Raw genomic sequence first — 18072 nt, forward strand, 5'->3', positions numbered from 1 at the left:
AAGGCTTTTCATGGAGCTTTTGTCACACGTTTTAACATCGCGGTAAACATAGTAAACCTGGACAATAAATTTAATTAGCGGAGTCGCATTGAAATCCAGAAAAAGGCAAAAAATCGCGTTTATCTTTGCCGTTGTGTACAGTGTTACCGTTATTCATCCACTTGTGGTAACGATAGCGACTCACACACAAAACAGTAATAATATGACCCCAAAACCACACGACCGCTGTCCTATTAACTTATTCAAATACATTTAAAGCTTACTGACAAAACAGCAATTTGTTTTTGAGTATCATTTTATTATTGAAATAAATTGAAGTAAAATTAACTCAAAAAAAAAAAACAATTTACAAATTGAAAATCATGTTTTATTTGGTATAGCAATGAGCCTGAAAATTAGATATGTATAGTGAATTCGAAATGATAGCATCGTGAAGTTTCACATTCATCCAACCAGTTTGTTCTAAAAATGAAAAGACATTATAAACTTTTATAATGTTGTAACAGTTATAAACGTATTAACTCTATCAGTTAGAGACGCTACTATTGTACGTTAAATAATCTTATTTATAGTGCAACAAAGGCACTTTTCTGATTTAACAATGTTAAAAGTAGAAAGCGCTGGTTTAAACAATACCATTTTAGAGTTTTATCTGTTTTGGTGATTGGACAATTTTGTTGAAAACATATTTCATATGTAAAATACATAAATACATAATGTTGTAAAATGTGTTTGAAAACTTAAAACGCAGCTGTTAGAGAAAAAAACTTACACCACACTCGGGCGGCACGTTGCTCGGGTAGTCGCAGATTTGGCGAAATTCATCATAAACGGTGCCGGGCGGGCAGACATATTCATATGGGCCAGACCCGTCGTTACTGCAAGTGAAAAACGCAGTGCAGCTTGCCTTGTGCGTCCCCGCACCAAGAGCCTTAAAAATTATAAAACTTAAAGAGAAAAATAAAGAGAAAAACCTTCGTTATGGGGCATATAAGCCATTCGACGTTTAAAATCACTGTAGGTTCATATTACAGAGAGGCATTAATCCTGTCGTATATGTATAACATTTCCTAGACAAGGTTAACTATAATAGGTTATGCATTTAGTTTACCGTGGCTGTGCTCAAACGTACTGTATTTATTAACAATGTGTTATAGGCGGGGATGCGTAATCCGAGTCGGACTCGGGACGCAACGTAGTCGGTTGTTTTGCTGGAGTCGGACTCGGGACTTGGCACTCGAGACTCAAGTAAGAATACCCGAGTCCGATGTCGCATGCGCAGTTTTAAATAAAAAAAAGTGGAAAAGCGTTATGTGATTCAGCATTTACAACAAGGTATCGTGGGTTGGTAAATTATATTACCCGCACTATGAGCGAATCGCAGAATATCTATCATATTGTAGTTACGTAAATGGGTGAAATACAAGCTGTGTAGAGGCGGAGATGGACTCGGTACCCGACAAAATCGTACATTAGGCCGGAGCTGAACTCGGGTTATTTTAAAGCGACTCCGCAAACCTGGCCTAACGTTTATTGACAACACGCTTCTCAAGGAAGGTAAACGGACGTGAAAAATCAGCTTACCGAACAGTCCTTTGTTCCTGAAGGAAGCGAAACGTCAGAAACGGTTGTGGTTATTTCAGGCGACAAAGTCGTGGTACTCTCTACTGCTTCGGTGCTTGTTATAGTTGTCGTACTAGCTGATGTCGGGGCTGGCGGGGGATCGTTCTGGTGTAAATGCAATTCAATTAAAACATGCGTTCCCGTTTGCGCATCTTGTGTTTAAGCTGTATCTATATAAGTGTGGTAAGCACATCGATGATACAAGACTTGTACTTTTTTACATATCAAGTCGACTTGGAATATATGTGCAAAGAATATCCCATGAACAATATATTATGTTTCTATGAAATTATCCTGATTTAAACAAACAGAAAAGAAGAGTAATCGCAATTGAGAATAACATCTTGAGTAAAAAGTTACAAATCATGTACACGAATGTTAAATCGAGTACGTGACGGTTGCAAAACTCGTTTTGAAACCGAATCTCAAAATTCTGGAAAAAAAGCATCCCACCAGAATAGACGAACTTGTAACGAATGAACTAATTTGGGTCATACTCCGGCAGTGATAAAATGCCTCACCAGTCAACCCTTTGTCAACTTATATTGGGAGAAGAGTTAATAGCCGGCAAGGTCCTGCATTGATGTAGGACAGTGGTTCTCAAAGTATGGGTCTCGACCCAAACATGGGTCGCACAGGGTCAAGAAATGGGTCGCCGTATGGTGATTCAATCCTGCACAAACGAACTTTTTTTATTTCATTTTTAAATAACTGAATTATTGCATCATAAGCTTTTCACGTGGCTTCAAATCAGTAACCTGGATTATTGCATCATAAGTGGTTTTATGAACATTTTGATGTCAGCCAGCTACAGTACTCAGTAGCTGCTAAGACTGGTGTAGGCTTTTAGTCACCAAACAAGCCACGCTGATATTATAAAGGAAAAAAATCAGTTTCAACAATCACACTAAAATAAATCAATCATTTGTTTCACGGTTGTCTGTGTCTTTTTTCTATTTCATGCATATCAGAAAAAGTACATTTTTTTGTGTTTCAGGTTTGGGTCGTGAGATGCTCATAAAACTCAGATTTGGGTCGCGCTTAAAAAAGTTTGAGAACCACTGATGTAGGACTAGGTGCCATTAAGACCTTGACATTTGCCTATGGTAGTATTTCTCAATCTCTATTTTCGAGCGGCACAAGTAGGCTTACTAAGCCTAAATATACCATCGAAGCTTTGGCCACCCAATTCTCTCCACTGAACTTTTTGTGAGCAATCAAAGCACAAGAACTTAGCAATAATAAGTTTGAACTTAACATATTAAGATTCATGTTTTCGAATTTACTTTACAGGTTAAAGCAATCATGCTCAGAACCAATCTAACCAAATTAAACCCTGCGTAAACTTCTTCAGTCGGTGACCCCACCATAGTAAACAGCAACCCAATAGTCATCGTTGAGAAACACTGGCCTACACCAAGTACAGCCTCCTTGCCACTGTAAGCTGTACATTCCTTAGTTATTGATCAAAATCCGTCTTCTGCATTCCTACCCATCCAGGAGGAGGAAGGACCGGGTCGCTTCCGATCGCGATGTCCGCGCATCCGTAAAACTCCTCCTGTGGTCCGCAGCCTTGACAACATGTGTTGTTTTCGTCGCAATCCCAATTGTTGCCTGCGAATGAATAAACACGCTTATAGAGAAATATTAATCATAAAATATAGCTCCTCTGGTAATTATATTTCCTCTCGAACGTTTTGGCAATCTATTTAAGTCGCCTTCGTCAGGGTGAATGGCGTCGAACGCTCATAATAATATTTTTTTAATTGATGTTGATGAGAAATATTTGACAATTTTTTAATCGTTTGGCAAACAAGAGAGAAATATAATGATCGCATGGGACTTTCAAATTTACGTGATGATGTCAACTAATACAGGGGTCGGCAACCTTTTTTGCACTGCGGACCGATTTGAAACTGAAATTTTGTCGCGGACCGGCCTTAAAAAACAAATGTTCAGTAAAGTTAATTTATTACAACTTTTTTTAATGCGAATTCCATGCTTGTTTTGCCGCAAAGAGATGCCCCTATCTAGGAACTATGGAACTTACTGTACTAAAACCCTCGGGCTGCATCAGGCCCGCCAAGCAATTTAACCCAGCCCGCGGCTCATTTAAAATAAAAACTTTTAGGCCTTTACGTTTTTTCTTAAATTACACTTGTATACCATTTACCTAATCCTATACTCTTACCAGCGTGTCAAAATAAGGACATTTAAAAACTTCTTTCAAAAGAAGTCACACTTTGTATAACCTATAATGATGTATTTCAGATCACGTTTTAGATCAGGCCCTACATGACACTTTTAATAGTTAGCCTACGTAATATAAAAACTAAACAATTTTTTTTCTAAACCTTCCCTTTTTAAATATCAAAATAATAAATTATTTCATTATGGGACATATAAACATTTTTTGCATGATATTCCATTGCACTTCAAGGTGAGCACACTTAAACATAAAAAACATGATATTTTATCCCATTTTGCGATATATTGTAAGTACTAGAAGTTCGATTTTGTAATAAAAATATGTATTTTTGGATGTCGTGAACGTGCTATGTAACTCATTTGGCCACAGCACACTAGTTGTTTTGAACCTCACGAGAGCTTGATACTAATTGTGATTTTATTTGTCATATCAATCAACCATGGAGTATATTAAAACGAAAGTGAATATGTTTTAAATGTAAAAATACATTTAATTGTTTTTGAGTTTTTACCAGGTTTTTACGTACAGTTCGTGTTTAAAGAACATTTAAGAACAGTCCGCGGACCGGCGGTTACCGACCAATGAACTAATACACCACACTTTCGCTTTCCTGCATTAGGACGTAATGCCTCGTGAATAAAAAAGGTGCTAGTGAGAAAATGGAAAAAGGTTTTTAACATCTTATGTTACCCGAATGCACACGAAATTCTTTCGGTAGGTTGTACAGACACTGTCGTATAATGAACGAAAAACTTCATAATGACCTGCATGGTATCTCCATTAAAGGATGCACTGCGTGCAAATGACATCGGCCGGAAGTTGAACTTTAGGGTTGAACATCCACGGTCCGCCGCCCTCTGTTGGTGGAAAATATTTAGTTGATCCATCCTCGAATTGAAGAAGGTTCCTGAAAACGTTAAGTTTGCGCAATCAAAGTAAAGGAAATCCTATAAATAAACATGACAATAAACCCCAGAAAATTTTATGTTATAATTCAATCGTTCTGTTGTGTATCGCCATCCAAACGGTTACTGTCTCGTGTCTATGGTCAATTTCATTTATTGTGAAAGCACTAGTTTGAAAAGTAGAAGTCAATTCATTTGCGAAATATACAATTTTAAATCACTAAAATAGGAAATTGTCCGATTCTAGGTTTATCAACAAAAGATAAAAACGTAACGAATAGCGAACAAACTGTTTTACAGCCAGAAAATTAATTATAAGTAACCAAATTTTACTAAAAATCAAGTCATTTATCCGTAAGACTTAATAGGTAAGTTAAATCATTTCACCCAAAAGAGTCAAGGTATTAGAAAGTAGTGACTTTCGTGGTTACAACACTGGAAAACGGCTAGTTAAAATTATTACATCTGGGGACACTAGCTTCGCAATTCACTTGGAATCCTTAGGTAACACTGTGCAACAATGCAGAATTGTTTACTTGTCGAGGCAAGTTTTGGTGGCTGGAATCGATGGGTTGTTCCACTCGCACAATCGGAACTCGAAAAAGCCGAGGTGGTGGGCTGTCAGCTGGATTTGCACGTCGAATAATGAACCTGCAAAATGTAGTAGGTTATCACTTTTCGAATTGTGTTCGCTAAAAGTAAACCTTTATCGAAAATTAGCAGCGGGTTTAATTCCTGACACTTGAGTGACAGTCGCCGCAAACCATCAGTAGCGGCATCCCCAATACACTTCACATTAAAATTTATAACATTTTCATGACGCCGTTGTTCTGCAATACATCATGTTAATTGTAGTTATGGAAAAACATAAATGATGCAAAATTTCACACCGCTTTTTCAAATATTAAAAAATGATTTGCACATAAATTTGGTAGTATGGCTTTAGCATTTAGTAAAATCATCCTAAAAAAGGCCCGAAAAAGCGTTGTCTGTATTTTGTCCAATCGCCTAACTTTGTCTAACACCAATAGGCATTGACCAATACTGCTGTCCACAAATTTAGCAACAAACGTTTCCAACCTGGTGCGTATTGTCGAACGATGATGCCTTTGCCGTATTTCCCCCCAGCTTCGTTCTCCCTTTCTCCATCGTAGGGATCCCCGCAAATCCCACATTTTCCATCCAAACTCACTTGATGCTGAAACGTAACGTTACGAGTCCTTGTTTGGCTAAAAAATGCATTTTCAAATTCCACGCGCGCCGTGGTTGGCCCACGATTTAATAAGGATTCTCAGTTTATTACATCGATGTTAAATAGGTGTGGAGCTGTGGACTAACTAGTACATTGCATCCCAACCGGGTGCCATTTCTAACGCTCAAGGGTGCCGAGAAATATTTCAAATTCTTTTGGATTTCAAGTTTTGCTGTATTAATATGCTTCACGAAGTCGTTGACAGCTATTAAAATAGTTTAAAGGATGGAAATAAAACTTGCTCGGAATTTAACAAACCTTATTATCCGCAAAGTGTATGTACAAACTTAAAGTAAGCGGCCACTTTAAAACAGACTTAACACTGGTCGAGCGATGCGCACAATAGTCAGCCTTCCGATTAAGCAATAGCCAAAGCTCGAGTTGTTTCATTTAAAACAGCAGCCGAAGTTAAATCTATGAGCGAATCACCGAGAAACCGCCGCAGAAGAGTTCGTTGTCGTTGTAGTTGGGCTCGACGATCGACGCGTAGGGTTCGATGAGGGGATCCCCCTCCATCACCCTCCACATGCTCGAGCGACTCGGGGGCTCCAGAAACCGTCCGTGGGCCAGTACTTGGCCAATCACCGCGGCTAGCCAAAGCGTAACTGTGTCAAAAATATTAAATAGGTTTCTTTGTTAAATCTTTATGTGGGTCGTCGATTTCCGTCCTTTAAAGTTTTACCCACATCAGGCAACATAACAAAATATGGATATAATATGAAAATATTTAACACTCAATGTTTCTCCTCTGCCTGTAAGGCTTGTGTTAAACACAAATATGTGGTTCGTTGAGATTAGCTGGGATAGGACGACTCAGTCATTATTAATAATATTTTGATATGAGCACGACTTTTCAGATCAAACCATTAACTTTGCTTCGCGAAATTTCCCCAAAACTGTAGGGGATTCACGCCTTTTTGAGACTAATAAATATACAATTTGATTGATGTTATTGCAATTGTTATAACATCTGTTGTACTTGGTCAAGCTATAGAATGGTTCCCGCAATGCGCCATTCAGACATACTTCAAGTAGCCTAATGTAATACGCAAAATTTCGCATCTAAATCATTTTACATCGAAAAAAGCCATTGTAAACTCAACGAATATTTTCGATCAATGATGCAAGCAAGGCAAGCAAGAAAAACAAGTATAGCTTACAGTGAGGTTCAAACTCACTCCGGTCATCCCGGGACCGTCGTCCTACCGACTGAGCTACACAGGTTCAGAGGGAGCGAGTCTAGAAACAATTATACGCAAATGCTTGCTACATTCTACTAGTACAAGCGACTTCACATTGAAGGGGTCTACAGTAACATATCATCATTTCAAGGAAATCACTCAATGAAACTAAATCATTGTATTCGTACCCAATCCCAAGTAAAACATTTATCTATGCTAAACACAACAGAAAAATAATGAAATATTACTGCCAATGATTACTTTTAACAAGCTAAAACCTTTTTCACAAAATTCACAGCAGCAAACTTAGGTCAATAAAAGCATAATTATAGACCTACCGACCTTTAAAAATCATGTTCAATTTTTTGTAGCGAATATATCCCATGCAATGTTGCAAAACAAAACACCCAGAAATGTTAAGCGGGAACGCCTCTTAGACTCTGTTGGAATTGACTACCACAAGAATATTTATAGCACTGCATTTTCTGATTCCGGTAATTATTTTGAGCTCGACAATAAAGCAGTTAGTGGAAAGTCAACGACCGATTTATTCAATGTTTGCTGCTGATTTTTTTGGCAAACTTCTAGTCTTTGATGGGCTGGGTTTACGGCTGCTCCAACAAAGGTTCGCATTAGTCCAGGTTTTTTTGTGTATCAAGATAAATTGCTTTATGGGGCCATAAAGTGCTCAGTAAAGCAAATTTACGGTTTGTGCAAACTCTTTTGAGCAAAAACATTCAGCGGCATTTTGCAAAAAAAATTGGCACTCTCCCACTGAAGCAAATAGGAATCTTTTTAGTCTTTGGCTTGTTACTTATATAGAACTAAAGTTTTTTTACCAACGTATAAAATGACTTACGTTTAAATAATCATGTTTTTACAGTTGATGTTTATAATTTTGTTAAAAAAATAGAAGGTATTCTATTTTGCCCATTTGGATAACTTTAGTCTCGATGGCAACTTTTGCCCTGCACGACAACAGTCATACAGCACGATACGCTTTATTTACGTGGAATAGAATTCGCAAAATCTGGAAATTTGAACAAAACAATGGCACAGCACAAATAGGGGAGATGGGACTACTATTTTTCGCCAAACACTAGTGAACATCGGATAGCAAACATGATATACACGGAATCAAAAATGGATTTTAAATAAATCAACGATTCTTACTATTGGCGTTCTGTATAGTGATTAGTCACATAGACGATTTGTTGTTGGGGATTTATATACTTGACAGGCATTTATATACCCGGCTATACTGCCTAAGAATCTGGAAATAGTAGAGTGAAATGGCGGTAGCTTGAATGTTATTCTCTGGTGAATACCAATCAGTACAACTTGGGTTATATATAACTGTGAGAAAGATGTTCAGGCCAGAGGTGGTTTAACCTTTTAAAAGTGACTTTGAAAGATCGTGTTTTTTTATGAGCTACCCAGGCTTGTTTACGATGTATGCCGTGTTTTTGCGACGATTATTTTTGAAACGTGTCAAACTGTTTGAAACATTTGCAATGGCCTCTTATCGCTGCGTTAGGCTCAAAATGCTGATTACAATCGAAATATCGCTAAATCTAAATTATTTCAAAATGAAATTATAGCTGTGACTCATTAATTTTCGATACAAGGGCGGTTATTAACAGAGTGGGAAAACACGTGAAGTAAAACGCCATTTTCTACCAAACGATTAAGATCAATTGCAACTTTACAGCCAGGGGTAGTAGATGGGTGGGAGATTCAGGGTTGTCGCTTGCCATACACAGAAATGTTGACGCGCTAAAAATGACCATTTGGCAAAACGAGATAAGCAAGGTAGGTACTACAACAACGCGATCACAATTCCGGTTACGACTAAACGTGGAAAAGAATGAAAAGAAACGAACGAGCAATAGAAAGAGAAAGAAAGAACTGCGTTGCGATGAATCTGTACAGGCTAGATCGGCGAAGTGGGCGATTTACAGTATAGACATGCGAAAGAAAAAGCACGAGTTCCAATTAAGCAAAAAGAAGAACTTCCAGCGTGCGCGCGCGATTGTTAAGATTACGGTTGTCAGATATTTCCTTTTATGTTCCGATATCCGATATTTCAAACAAAAAAGGAGGCGGAGCGATCCGGTACTGAATTACTTCATTAATATGGTCGAAGTTTGCGTTATAAAAATTAACTTTTCCAGATCGTGAAAACTTTTGATATGCACAAACTTAATAGGCATCGGATATGCACTAATGCCGACCTTTTAATTGTCCGAGTACCGATACTAGCACTTGATATCGGGAATGGTTACAGATTCGATATTATCGGACATCTCTCGTTGCAAATACCAATTGTTGCGCAAATAATAAAGCTTTCAAGACAATTTTTCTCGTGCTTCGTAAGTTTAAAGAACAAATAAAGATCACAAGCGTTATTAAGCCATCATTTTTTGGGGGGGGGGTCGGATGCGTTATATAGCAAAGTGCGTCCGAAACCAGTTCAGCTCTCGGGTCACGATTCTGAACTTCAAAGAAAGTAGCTTTGGCGACAGTTTGCACAAAGTGAAGAAAGCAAATTAACATGAAGAAAACAGCGTCTCTCTGGCGCCGACACGCGGTCGATCAGTCGTGGACGGGATTGTCGGCGATTGGAGCCCAGAGTCGATTAGTTGGTGACGATTTGCTTCAGGTCCCACAGCTGCGTGGAAAAACGACCGGGTTAGAAAACGCATATTGACGTTACATGCAAACGTGGCGCAAAGACGAAAATCTGATGAAAGTGGCAGCGGCCTTGACATGTAATAATTAACGGCAAATCGAACACATTAAGAGCATAGCAATGATCAAACTGTGTGCAGCAACACATTTGCATGATGCAATTTTTTAAGTTTCACCAAAACAGCTCGGAGGATTTTCAGGGTATGTGCTTACAAATTGAATTAAGAGTCGCCGCCAAAACCATCGAAAAATCTGCCGCCTTGAAAACTACGGAATTTCGTTTCAATTGTATTTATTTAAAAACATGCGAACACGTGGTCAACTTGTTTTGTGAAAAGTTTTGCAAATATGAAATATTATTATTTACGTGCCTATAAAAGTTTAATTATAAAGAGGGTTCTTCCGACAATTATTTATTCTGTGCCGACGTTTCGCAACAGAACAGTATATTCATATAAAAGTTTAAGAAGCGCTGATCTGTGAATTAGGTCGACTTGTCTGCTTTTATATTGTCTACCAGCTTTCGTGCGACTAAAACGACTTGCATTTTACCGCAGGTGTCAGAATCGCAACAATAACTGGCACAAAGAAGCAACTGTTAGATTTATAAGTATCTTTAAACCAAAACACATCAATACTAAAGCTTTTACCAGGTGTCGGACAAATTACCTTTAAAGTTCTGTCCCCGCCGGAAGTGACGAGCCATCCTCTTGACCAATCAGGGCTCGACGTGACCACGTTGTGCTTAAGGTCATGGAAGGTGGCAGTTGGGGCACGCCTGGTTAAAGAATCACAATAAATTTACGGCCTGGCTAAAGTTGAAGCATATTGTAGTACTTTTCCCCCCAGCAGAGCAATATAGGTTATAACTATTGCTGCAACATTAAAAACGTTGGCAATTTAATCCGGCCTGAGCCACATTTCCTTAATTAGGATATATATTCAAGTTGAAATTTGTTGAATCAACATTTTATTAAGGCAAACTACAGATTTTGTTGCACTGTTATTTGTATTTCATCTAACGATAATTAAGTTGTGGGCTGTATAGGACAAAACCTGTCAACAACCATAACCGTCTGGCGGTCGTGCTTTTCCGCTTCTCTGTTTGCGCATTTGCGCTGTTTTCAGTTATCTGTATGATATGCATATGCACTGCATATACATAGCGCACAATGGCAGACCAGTTATATATCAGTAGCGTTCAAGTCCTGGCCGTATACGGAGTTTCACAACCACGCATTTAAAACGGGGTAATTAAGAAAGTTAGTTTTAACTATAAAGGGTTGAAGCACAACGTTACGTTGTAGGATTACGTGAAGGCTGCGAAATTTGGTGGTTCTGTCTGTTTCTAGTAGGACTAATCACGAACCGAAACTACCCGGGGCTACAGCAAATGGCATGACGTACTGAGGAATTTCCTTGTGCAACAGCGAATAACAAATTAAACGTGATTTCAGCCGGCGACTTGAAATCCAAAAATAAACAGGATATCGCAGATTTTGTGAATGACTTGCCCCAATACAGCCTGTCCTAAATAAAACGAATCACCACATAAACTTTGTAAAAGAATATATATATATGATCTTATGTGCCGAGCTGTTGACATTTTAGCCACAATTTGATTCACTCTATCAAACTACCTGAAAAGCTCTTAATACCACAAGACCTTTGAATGAATATTACTGGGCCTTGTATTAACCAGTTATACGTTTTTCGCGAGGACAATTTGACAATCATTGTAATCACACCGATTTGAAAAGGCAGTCCGGTTACTTTACCATCGTGAGAAAGATTTTAAATAGGCACAAAAACGAATCCATAAAGGCGTTTCATAAATTGTCTGGTAAACCGATGCTGGTGGCGTTATCCATGGTTTTCATCGAAAATATACACACGTCTATAATAGAGGTCTTATTAATTACTGTAACTTTCCAAAAAAATTCAAATGCTAGCATGAAAAAAAGTTTCACGCTTGTTATTTTCCAACTCACACTATAGCGTTCGCGTTCAGTTGAATTACAAGTGAGTATATCTGGTAGTCTTCAACTACATCCCGCCTGCCATAAGTCATAACAAAACTTGCGGTTAACCACTGGTTTAGGAGCCGTATTCGTTGGGCATAACCTCCTGTGGGAATTTGCATTGCGTTCCAATTATTGTTGGTTGTCTGACTTTCGCAATAGCTGATACCATTACAACATGCGCTTACCTGCAGTCAAACAATGTACAATCGCAACAGTCGGCCATGTTCTCGGCGATACACACGACTATGTACGAAAAGAAGCATTGCGTGAAACGACATCGATTTTATGTGAGGCTATTATTGAAGTAGATTGTGCGGTCGCAAACAGCATTGATTGGCACGAAGCGAAGTCGCATTTGTTCTCGGAAATTCTCGAGCCGAGAAGCGGCCATTAATTTGCGAGTCTATTACGCCACTTAGTCGTAAGGCGACGAACCGTATCGATTATATGTGTACAGGCTCTGTGGAAACCGGCTCGAACTAAACAGTTGTTTTCTTATGAAGGATTTAGCTCCAAGGTTCGAAATCGGATTTTCTTTTACCATGGTCGACAACGCAGTTGTGACCTGTTGCGGGTTCAGTAAAATAACCAAAATAAAAACGACAAAAGGACAACTTAAAATCAGACGACCATATCACTTTTTTTCGTTCCAATTTGGATTCGGAATATATACAGGAAAGGAATGCATTTCCTCTTTGAAGCCAGCACAGGGCGTATGAAATATGAAATATTCATAAGACGAAACCGCAAAAATGATAGTCTTCCTCGAAGGGCCACAACTGGCAGCTTTGTGGCATTGCCAAGTATTAATTTACATGTGTGTATAAATTGCACTTCATAACCTCACCCAATCTGCATATAACGCGCGGCACAAGTGTCAATGCTATAGCAATTACCTGCTCAGCGATTCGACAAAATTAAGATTCAAGTGCCTATTGCGCCATACAGTAAACCTGCAGTTGTCAGAAAGAAATCGCAGTTTGCTCAAGGACGAGATAACACGTTTATAAGGTGGTTACAATTTAATAAAATATACTAAAATTAGTGGCATAAATTTCTTTTCTTTCGGCCGTTTCAAAGTACAATAAAAAAACACCAAAAAAATGCGGCGCGGCAAGATCCACTTACTCGAGGTCGGTGACGCTGTCGAAGCATTCCTTGCAGACGCGCACCTCGAACTCGAAGCCGTAGAGCGGCATCGTCGTACGATTGGAGCTGCAAGACGCGCACACCGCTATGCCGCATTTCCTGCAAACAACACACAAGGAAGAAACACGGTTAGCGAGGCTTGTACAAAAGAAAGGTTAGTGAGGCTTGTAGGACCATACTACCACTCTGTTGCAGTTAAAAATCAGGATTTTAACATATGTTTGGTTAAAAATTCCGGCGAAACAGCATCTTTCAGATATTTAAATTGCATATTCCTACTTGAAATACCCTATGGTATAGTTAAATCAGCAACTCAATATTCATTTTTAAACAAAAATCTTATTATATATAGATGACTATATTATATTCCGTTTTTTTGCTTTGTTTTACATATTTTGCAACTTCGCAATCGAAATAGATTGACGTCTTATGCACTTAATGAAACGAAACTCGGAAACAAAAGTTGGCGAGAACTATTAACGTGTAAAGTGAGCCGAATGGTAAACACCCGGGCATATTTTAGATGGGTGCTTTCACCTGACGCCTTTAGTTTAGGCTGCGTTAATTGTTTTCATATTTCCTGTGTTCTGTAGCTAGCGGAAGTCGACATAATCAACGCGATGACGCGTTACCCGATTATAGGATAAAGTGAACAATCGAGATCAATTGTTTTACCTGCAATGATGCTGCCGCAAGCCTAGGGTCTTGTCGCTCCACATCTGTTTGAAGTTCCAGAAGAATGGCTGCTTGCACTTGGTGCACTGGTTGCCATCCTGCCAAATGGGCGTCTGAAAGTGGCAAAAATGTCAAATGGGCATAGCATATCCACAACAATGCAAATGTTGAAAACTTTGCCTGGCCTTGTATTTATTGCGGACAATTATATTCACCAAATTTACGCTGTAGGTAGGTTTAAGCTGCGTTAACTTAAATTCGATATGTATTAAAAGCAAAAACAGTACAAAACTTCAATACAGAAATGCTGGAAACTTAATTGGGCATTTTGATATTAAATAAATTGAAGAACACTGTTAACCACGGTTTATGCTGTAGGTAAGTTTAAGCTACTATAACTTGAATTCGCCATATTTTTATGCAAAAACAACGAAATGCGGACTGCGGTCATATGTTACGTACAAAACTTTAGTACAAAATTGCTTAAAACTTTAGTTGACATTAGGACATGAAGCAAATTGTAGAACACTGTTAACCACGGTTTATGCTGTAGGCAAGTTAGAGCCGCATACAACTTTACAATAACTGTGTGAAATATGTTTCCATACAAAACATGGGATACATGCTGTTACAGCACTGGAGCTCGCACCTCTTTTCTTTTAACTTCCATGTTCCAAACCACCAACGAGCCATCGTCGCCGCTCGATAACAACTGCTGTGTTGGCGACGAGTAATGAATTGATGTGACACGGGACCTGGAACAATCACAATAACAGTGCGTTGAAAAACTTAACACACAACCCTTCTGTAGTGAGCAGACAAATTACAATAAACATTCAAACTAAACCCAATTAACTCAAACGCAGCTTAATAATGTTAGTTGCTAGCTAAAACTGTATAAAAACAAGTCGTATCAATGAGTTCATTAAGTCAACATAATTTTATCATACGACACCAGAAAGTCTAAATAAAAGTTAACCAACATCAGTTGAACTGTATATGCTGTTTGAATGCTCATTTTACAGTGCAAATCACATTTACATGTTCTGTGCAAAACAAATACACATAATTTAGATAAATGACAAGTCAAACGCCTACTCACTGGTGTCCTTGCAGTTCAATTGCAGTTCCTTTCTTACTACCAATGTCCCACATTATAATGGATTTGTCAGATGAGCCAGAGTAAAGAATCTCCTTGGCAGGATCCCAGCACAAACAAGCTACATAAACAACCAAACAAACCTTTCTTTCAATATATTATAGAAGATTTCGCCATTTATAACTCAAAAGTTATTAACAAAACAATGTTATGAATACACCATTGTGTGGAAATTAAGCAAAAACTTTCCTATGTCATTACTCCTACACTTCTGCATTGATTAGGCTGAAAGTTTGTCAATCCAACTTAAAAAAAAAATACTTTCATCACGCTAACTTTAAAAAAAAAATGGAATAAGGTCATGTCTTATGGGTATTTCGACATTGATTAAATTTGGTAAATCCCACTTTAATGAAAAATACTTTATTCATGCTAAATTTAAAAAAATGGAAAGAGATGTCTTATGGGTGTGTTGATTTAATATGGTTTGACTCTTTTACCTCTGTAGTTTATCATTTTTCTCATTACATTATCACAGCCAAGAATTAGATATTTTTCTTAACTGACAGATCTTTGTCTATCAACAAAGACAATAATTATCATGGTAATCTTTATCTACCTCAAACTAGTTTTGTGAAAAAGTAAATATCTTTACAACATTACCAAACAAAGTGAACAAACAAACTGACCACAAAGCAGTCAACAATTCTAAATATTTTGCTTCAGGAGGTGCCTACCCACAGATCCTGAATGGCCCTTTAAAGAAGTGACCAGCTGGCAATCGTTCTTGTCCAGTTTGAGTATGGTGATTTCCCCATTGCTCAAACCAGCAAATACGTAGTACGACTGAACATCGTACCTGTAAGCAAACACAAAATTATTTACTTTACGAAACAGGTTATGTAATTGGGGTCCATTTTTTAACTTTTTCTAAGAAATTTGTGCAGTGAGACATTTTTGTAGGGCCATAGGTAACTAGGAAAAAAGGCCCTAAATGCTTATACCTTATTTAAAAATTACAATACAAACAATAAAAAAACACATATTTCTTTGCATTCTAACTTAGAGTAAAGTTGGGAGCTCATGGAAATATATTTTCCTTTGTTTGGTTTGCTTAGAACAAATCAACAAAGATGTTTATCTAATAAATATTCGCTTTAATGTGAACTTTTTTCTTTTAAAGGGACATTTAGCTTTGCAACATTGCTAATCTGCCACGTAGAATTAGTTTTGAGTCTAGATTTACTAAAGAAACAAGAAACACCTACTGTAGGCAAGTTGGCACTGATGCCGTTTGGTAACCACCCAGCCTTTGACCATTTTCTGTGAAGTGCCATGTGATATACTTGTCCTTGCCACATGCAACTAGCACCTTGTTTTGTGAGGCATACACACAACCGGTTACTTCTTTCTGTTGAGCTGAAACAAAATTGATGTAAGAGCAATTTCACTATAAAAAACTAACATCAAAATCAAACTAATTTCATTAATTCTTTTACCTAAATATTTTCTTGAATGTGACAAGTGGTTGAAGTCTTCTGACACCTCAAACTCCTAAAAACAACATAACAAATCTTACGAAATAATTTTTTGGTAACTTTTAAAATTAATAGTTTAATCTAAACTCTAGCTTACGATATTTAATTTATCTGATCGTTTAGAACTTTCATAACAAACTGCTAAGTTACCAGTTACATTTGAAGTTAGTTTGGCTTACGTCAATATTTCCATTGTACTGTCCAACAAATAAATTCCTTCCTTCTTTAGAATAGTACAAAATAGAACACGGAGCTTCAAAGAAAAAAGGCATATTTATACACAGCAATGAAAATTGGTAAACTATAGTCAATATTGCTCACATGTTAAAAAATGGCAGACGCTTGGCCAGTACTGTCCACTTTCCCTTTTTAACCAAATGCGAATAGATCTGTGGAGAACATGCAAGATTTATAAATTATGTCTAAATATAGGTTTACAAACAAGTCGCTTTTAGTGTCACACTCCAGTCTGTATTTAATGGCACTTCACGCCAAGATTTTGGGTGTGCAGTGACATATTTTGAGGTGTTAGGGTGTGCAATCATCAAATTTTAAATTCGTGAGGTTCTTTTTTGGATTTAAGTATGCAAGTTACTAATTAATGTGTGCACACAAAATGCTTTCCAAAAAATCTTGGGTGTGCACCTGCCACAGAATGTAGACTGAGTCGGGTCACACTGGCCAATAATAATAATTTATGAAATCTAGCTTTATTACCTTGTTAAAATTACTTGGTTTATTATAACTTTCCAAACACTGTTTCATGGGATTAACACTACCTTAAATTGTTAATTGGCTAACAGAAAATGGTAGCTATAATTATCCAAGCAAAGTAATAATATTGAAATTGCAAATACCAGTTAAGGATGGCTTACTTATCTTCTCCTACAGTTATAATTCCATCCTCATTTGGAGTGAACACAACAGACGTTACTACATCTTGTGTGTCATCTTCAATGCGGTTCATCAACACAGGTTGCCTCTGTTGAGGCTTTGTTTTAATTTCTGCCGCCATAGTTTACTTCAAATAATAGTCAACGTCGGCTGGTCGATCGAAAGTTATCCGTCTAATCGTACCATGTATCGAAACTTGAACAGCAAGAATGCCACAAAGAAAAAAGAATCTAAACAAAGATAAAGAGATGCCGAATTTTAACAAAAGTCATTGAATTAAGACGACAACAAACACATTTTAATGACATAAAGAGTCCAGGGAGTCATGAAAACTATTTGGCCATACAACTAAGTTACTAAGTGTGTCACAGTCATGTAATGCGTAAAACTTCAATACCGTAAACGATTTTTCTGTCAATTTGCAATATAAGTTGATAAATCACTCTGTACTACAACGGTTCCTTGCAGTTCAAACACTAAATTAATCAGTCATTTGTAAATATATCTTTGAATACAGACGTATTTGCAAGACACTTTTGTTACGTCATAGACAGATGACTGAACATAGAATAGTAAAACATATCCTTGCAAACCTAAGTTACGCATGACTTAACTTCTTAAGTTTTGTAGTCTCCTTAAAAAAGCAAAGTTAGTTCAACAATAGTTTATGATGAACAACAAAAATTTATACTTTGTATACTTTATTGCATTATGTAAAAGAATAATTCTTTAAATGTCACAAGAAATCAAGTATTCTTGGTTTACTGTATTTAGTTTTGGATGTTTATTTGTGGCTTTTGTTGGGTAATACTAATTTACGGAATGATGAATG

The 18072-nt window shown here is 37.5% G+C and overlaps 1 protein-coding gene and 1 pseudogene across 1 annotated transcript; both read right to left on the reverse strand.

Annotated features, from left to right (window-relative positions):
* Nucleotides 1–444: 444 nt before the first annotated feature.
* LOC146169666 (uncharacterized) lies at nucleotides 445–7525 on the reverse strand (annotated as a pseudogene).
* Nucleotides 7526–8155: 630 nt separating this feature from the next.
* LOC146169667 (WD repeat and FYVE domain-containing protein 2-like) lies at nucleotides 8156–17502 on the reverse strand. Its single transcript, XM_083382090.1, has 12 exons — nucleotides 17222–17502; nucleotides 16668–16735; nucleotides 16526–16599; nucleotides 16308–16362; nucleotides 16077–16227; nucleotides 15546–15667; nucleotides 14812–14929; nucleotides 14359–14464; nucleotides 13710–13822; nucleotides 13014–13133; nucleotides 10531–10639; nucleotides 8156–9841 (listed from the first exon to the last, which is right to left on the reverse strand). The coding sequence occupies exons 1-12, from the start codon at nucleotides 17359–17361 to the stop codon at nucleotides 9809–9811; spliced, it is 1209 nt and encodes a 402-aa protein (XP_083238216.1). The 5' UTR covers nucleotides 17362–17502; the 3' UTR covers nucleotides 8156–9808.
* Nucleotides 17503–18072: the final 570 nt, after the last annotated feature.

Source organism: Ascidiella aspersa, chromosome 1 (genome assembly GCF_963924565.1).
Source record: "Ascidiella aspersa chromosome 1, kaAscAspe10.2, whole genome shotgun sequence".
NCBI classification, from domain to species: domain Eukaryota; kingdom Metazoa; phylum Chordata; class Ascidiacea; order Phlebobranchia; family Ascidiidae; genus Ascidiella; species Ascidiella aspersa.

Coding starts and splice junctions, on each gene's coding strand:
- LOC146169667 (XM_083382090.1), bottom strand. CDS start 17,361: ATGGCGGCAGAAATTAAAACAAAGCCTCAACAGAGGCAACCTGTGTTG. Junction 16,736..17,221: donor ATAACTGTAGGAGAAGATAA/GTAAGCCATCCT, acceptor TGTTCTCCACAG/ATCTATTCGCATTTGGTTAA. Junction 14,930..15,545: donor GGGCCATTCAGGATCTGTGG/GTAGGCACCTCC, acceptor TTGTTTATGTAG/CTTGTTTGTGCTGGGATCCT.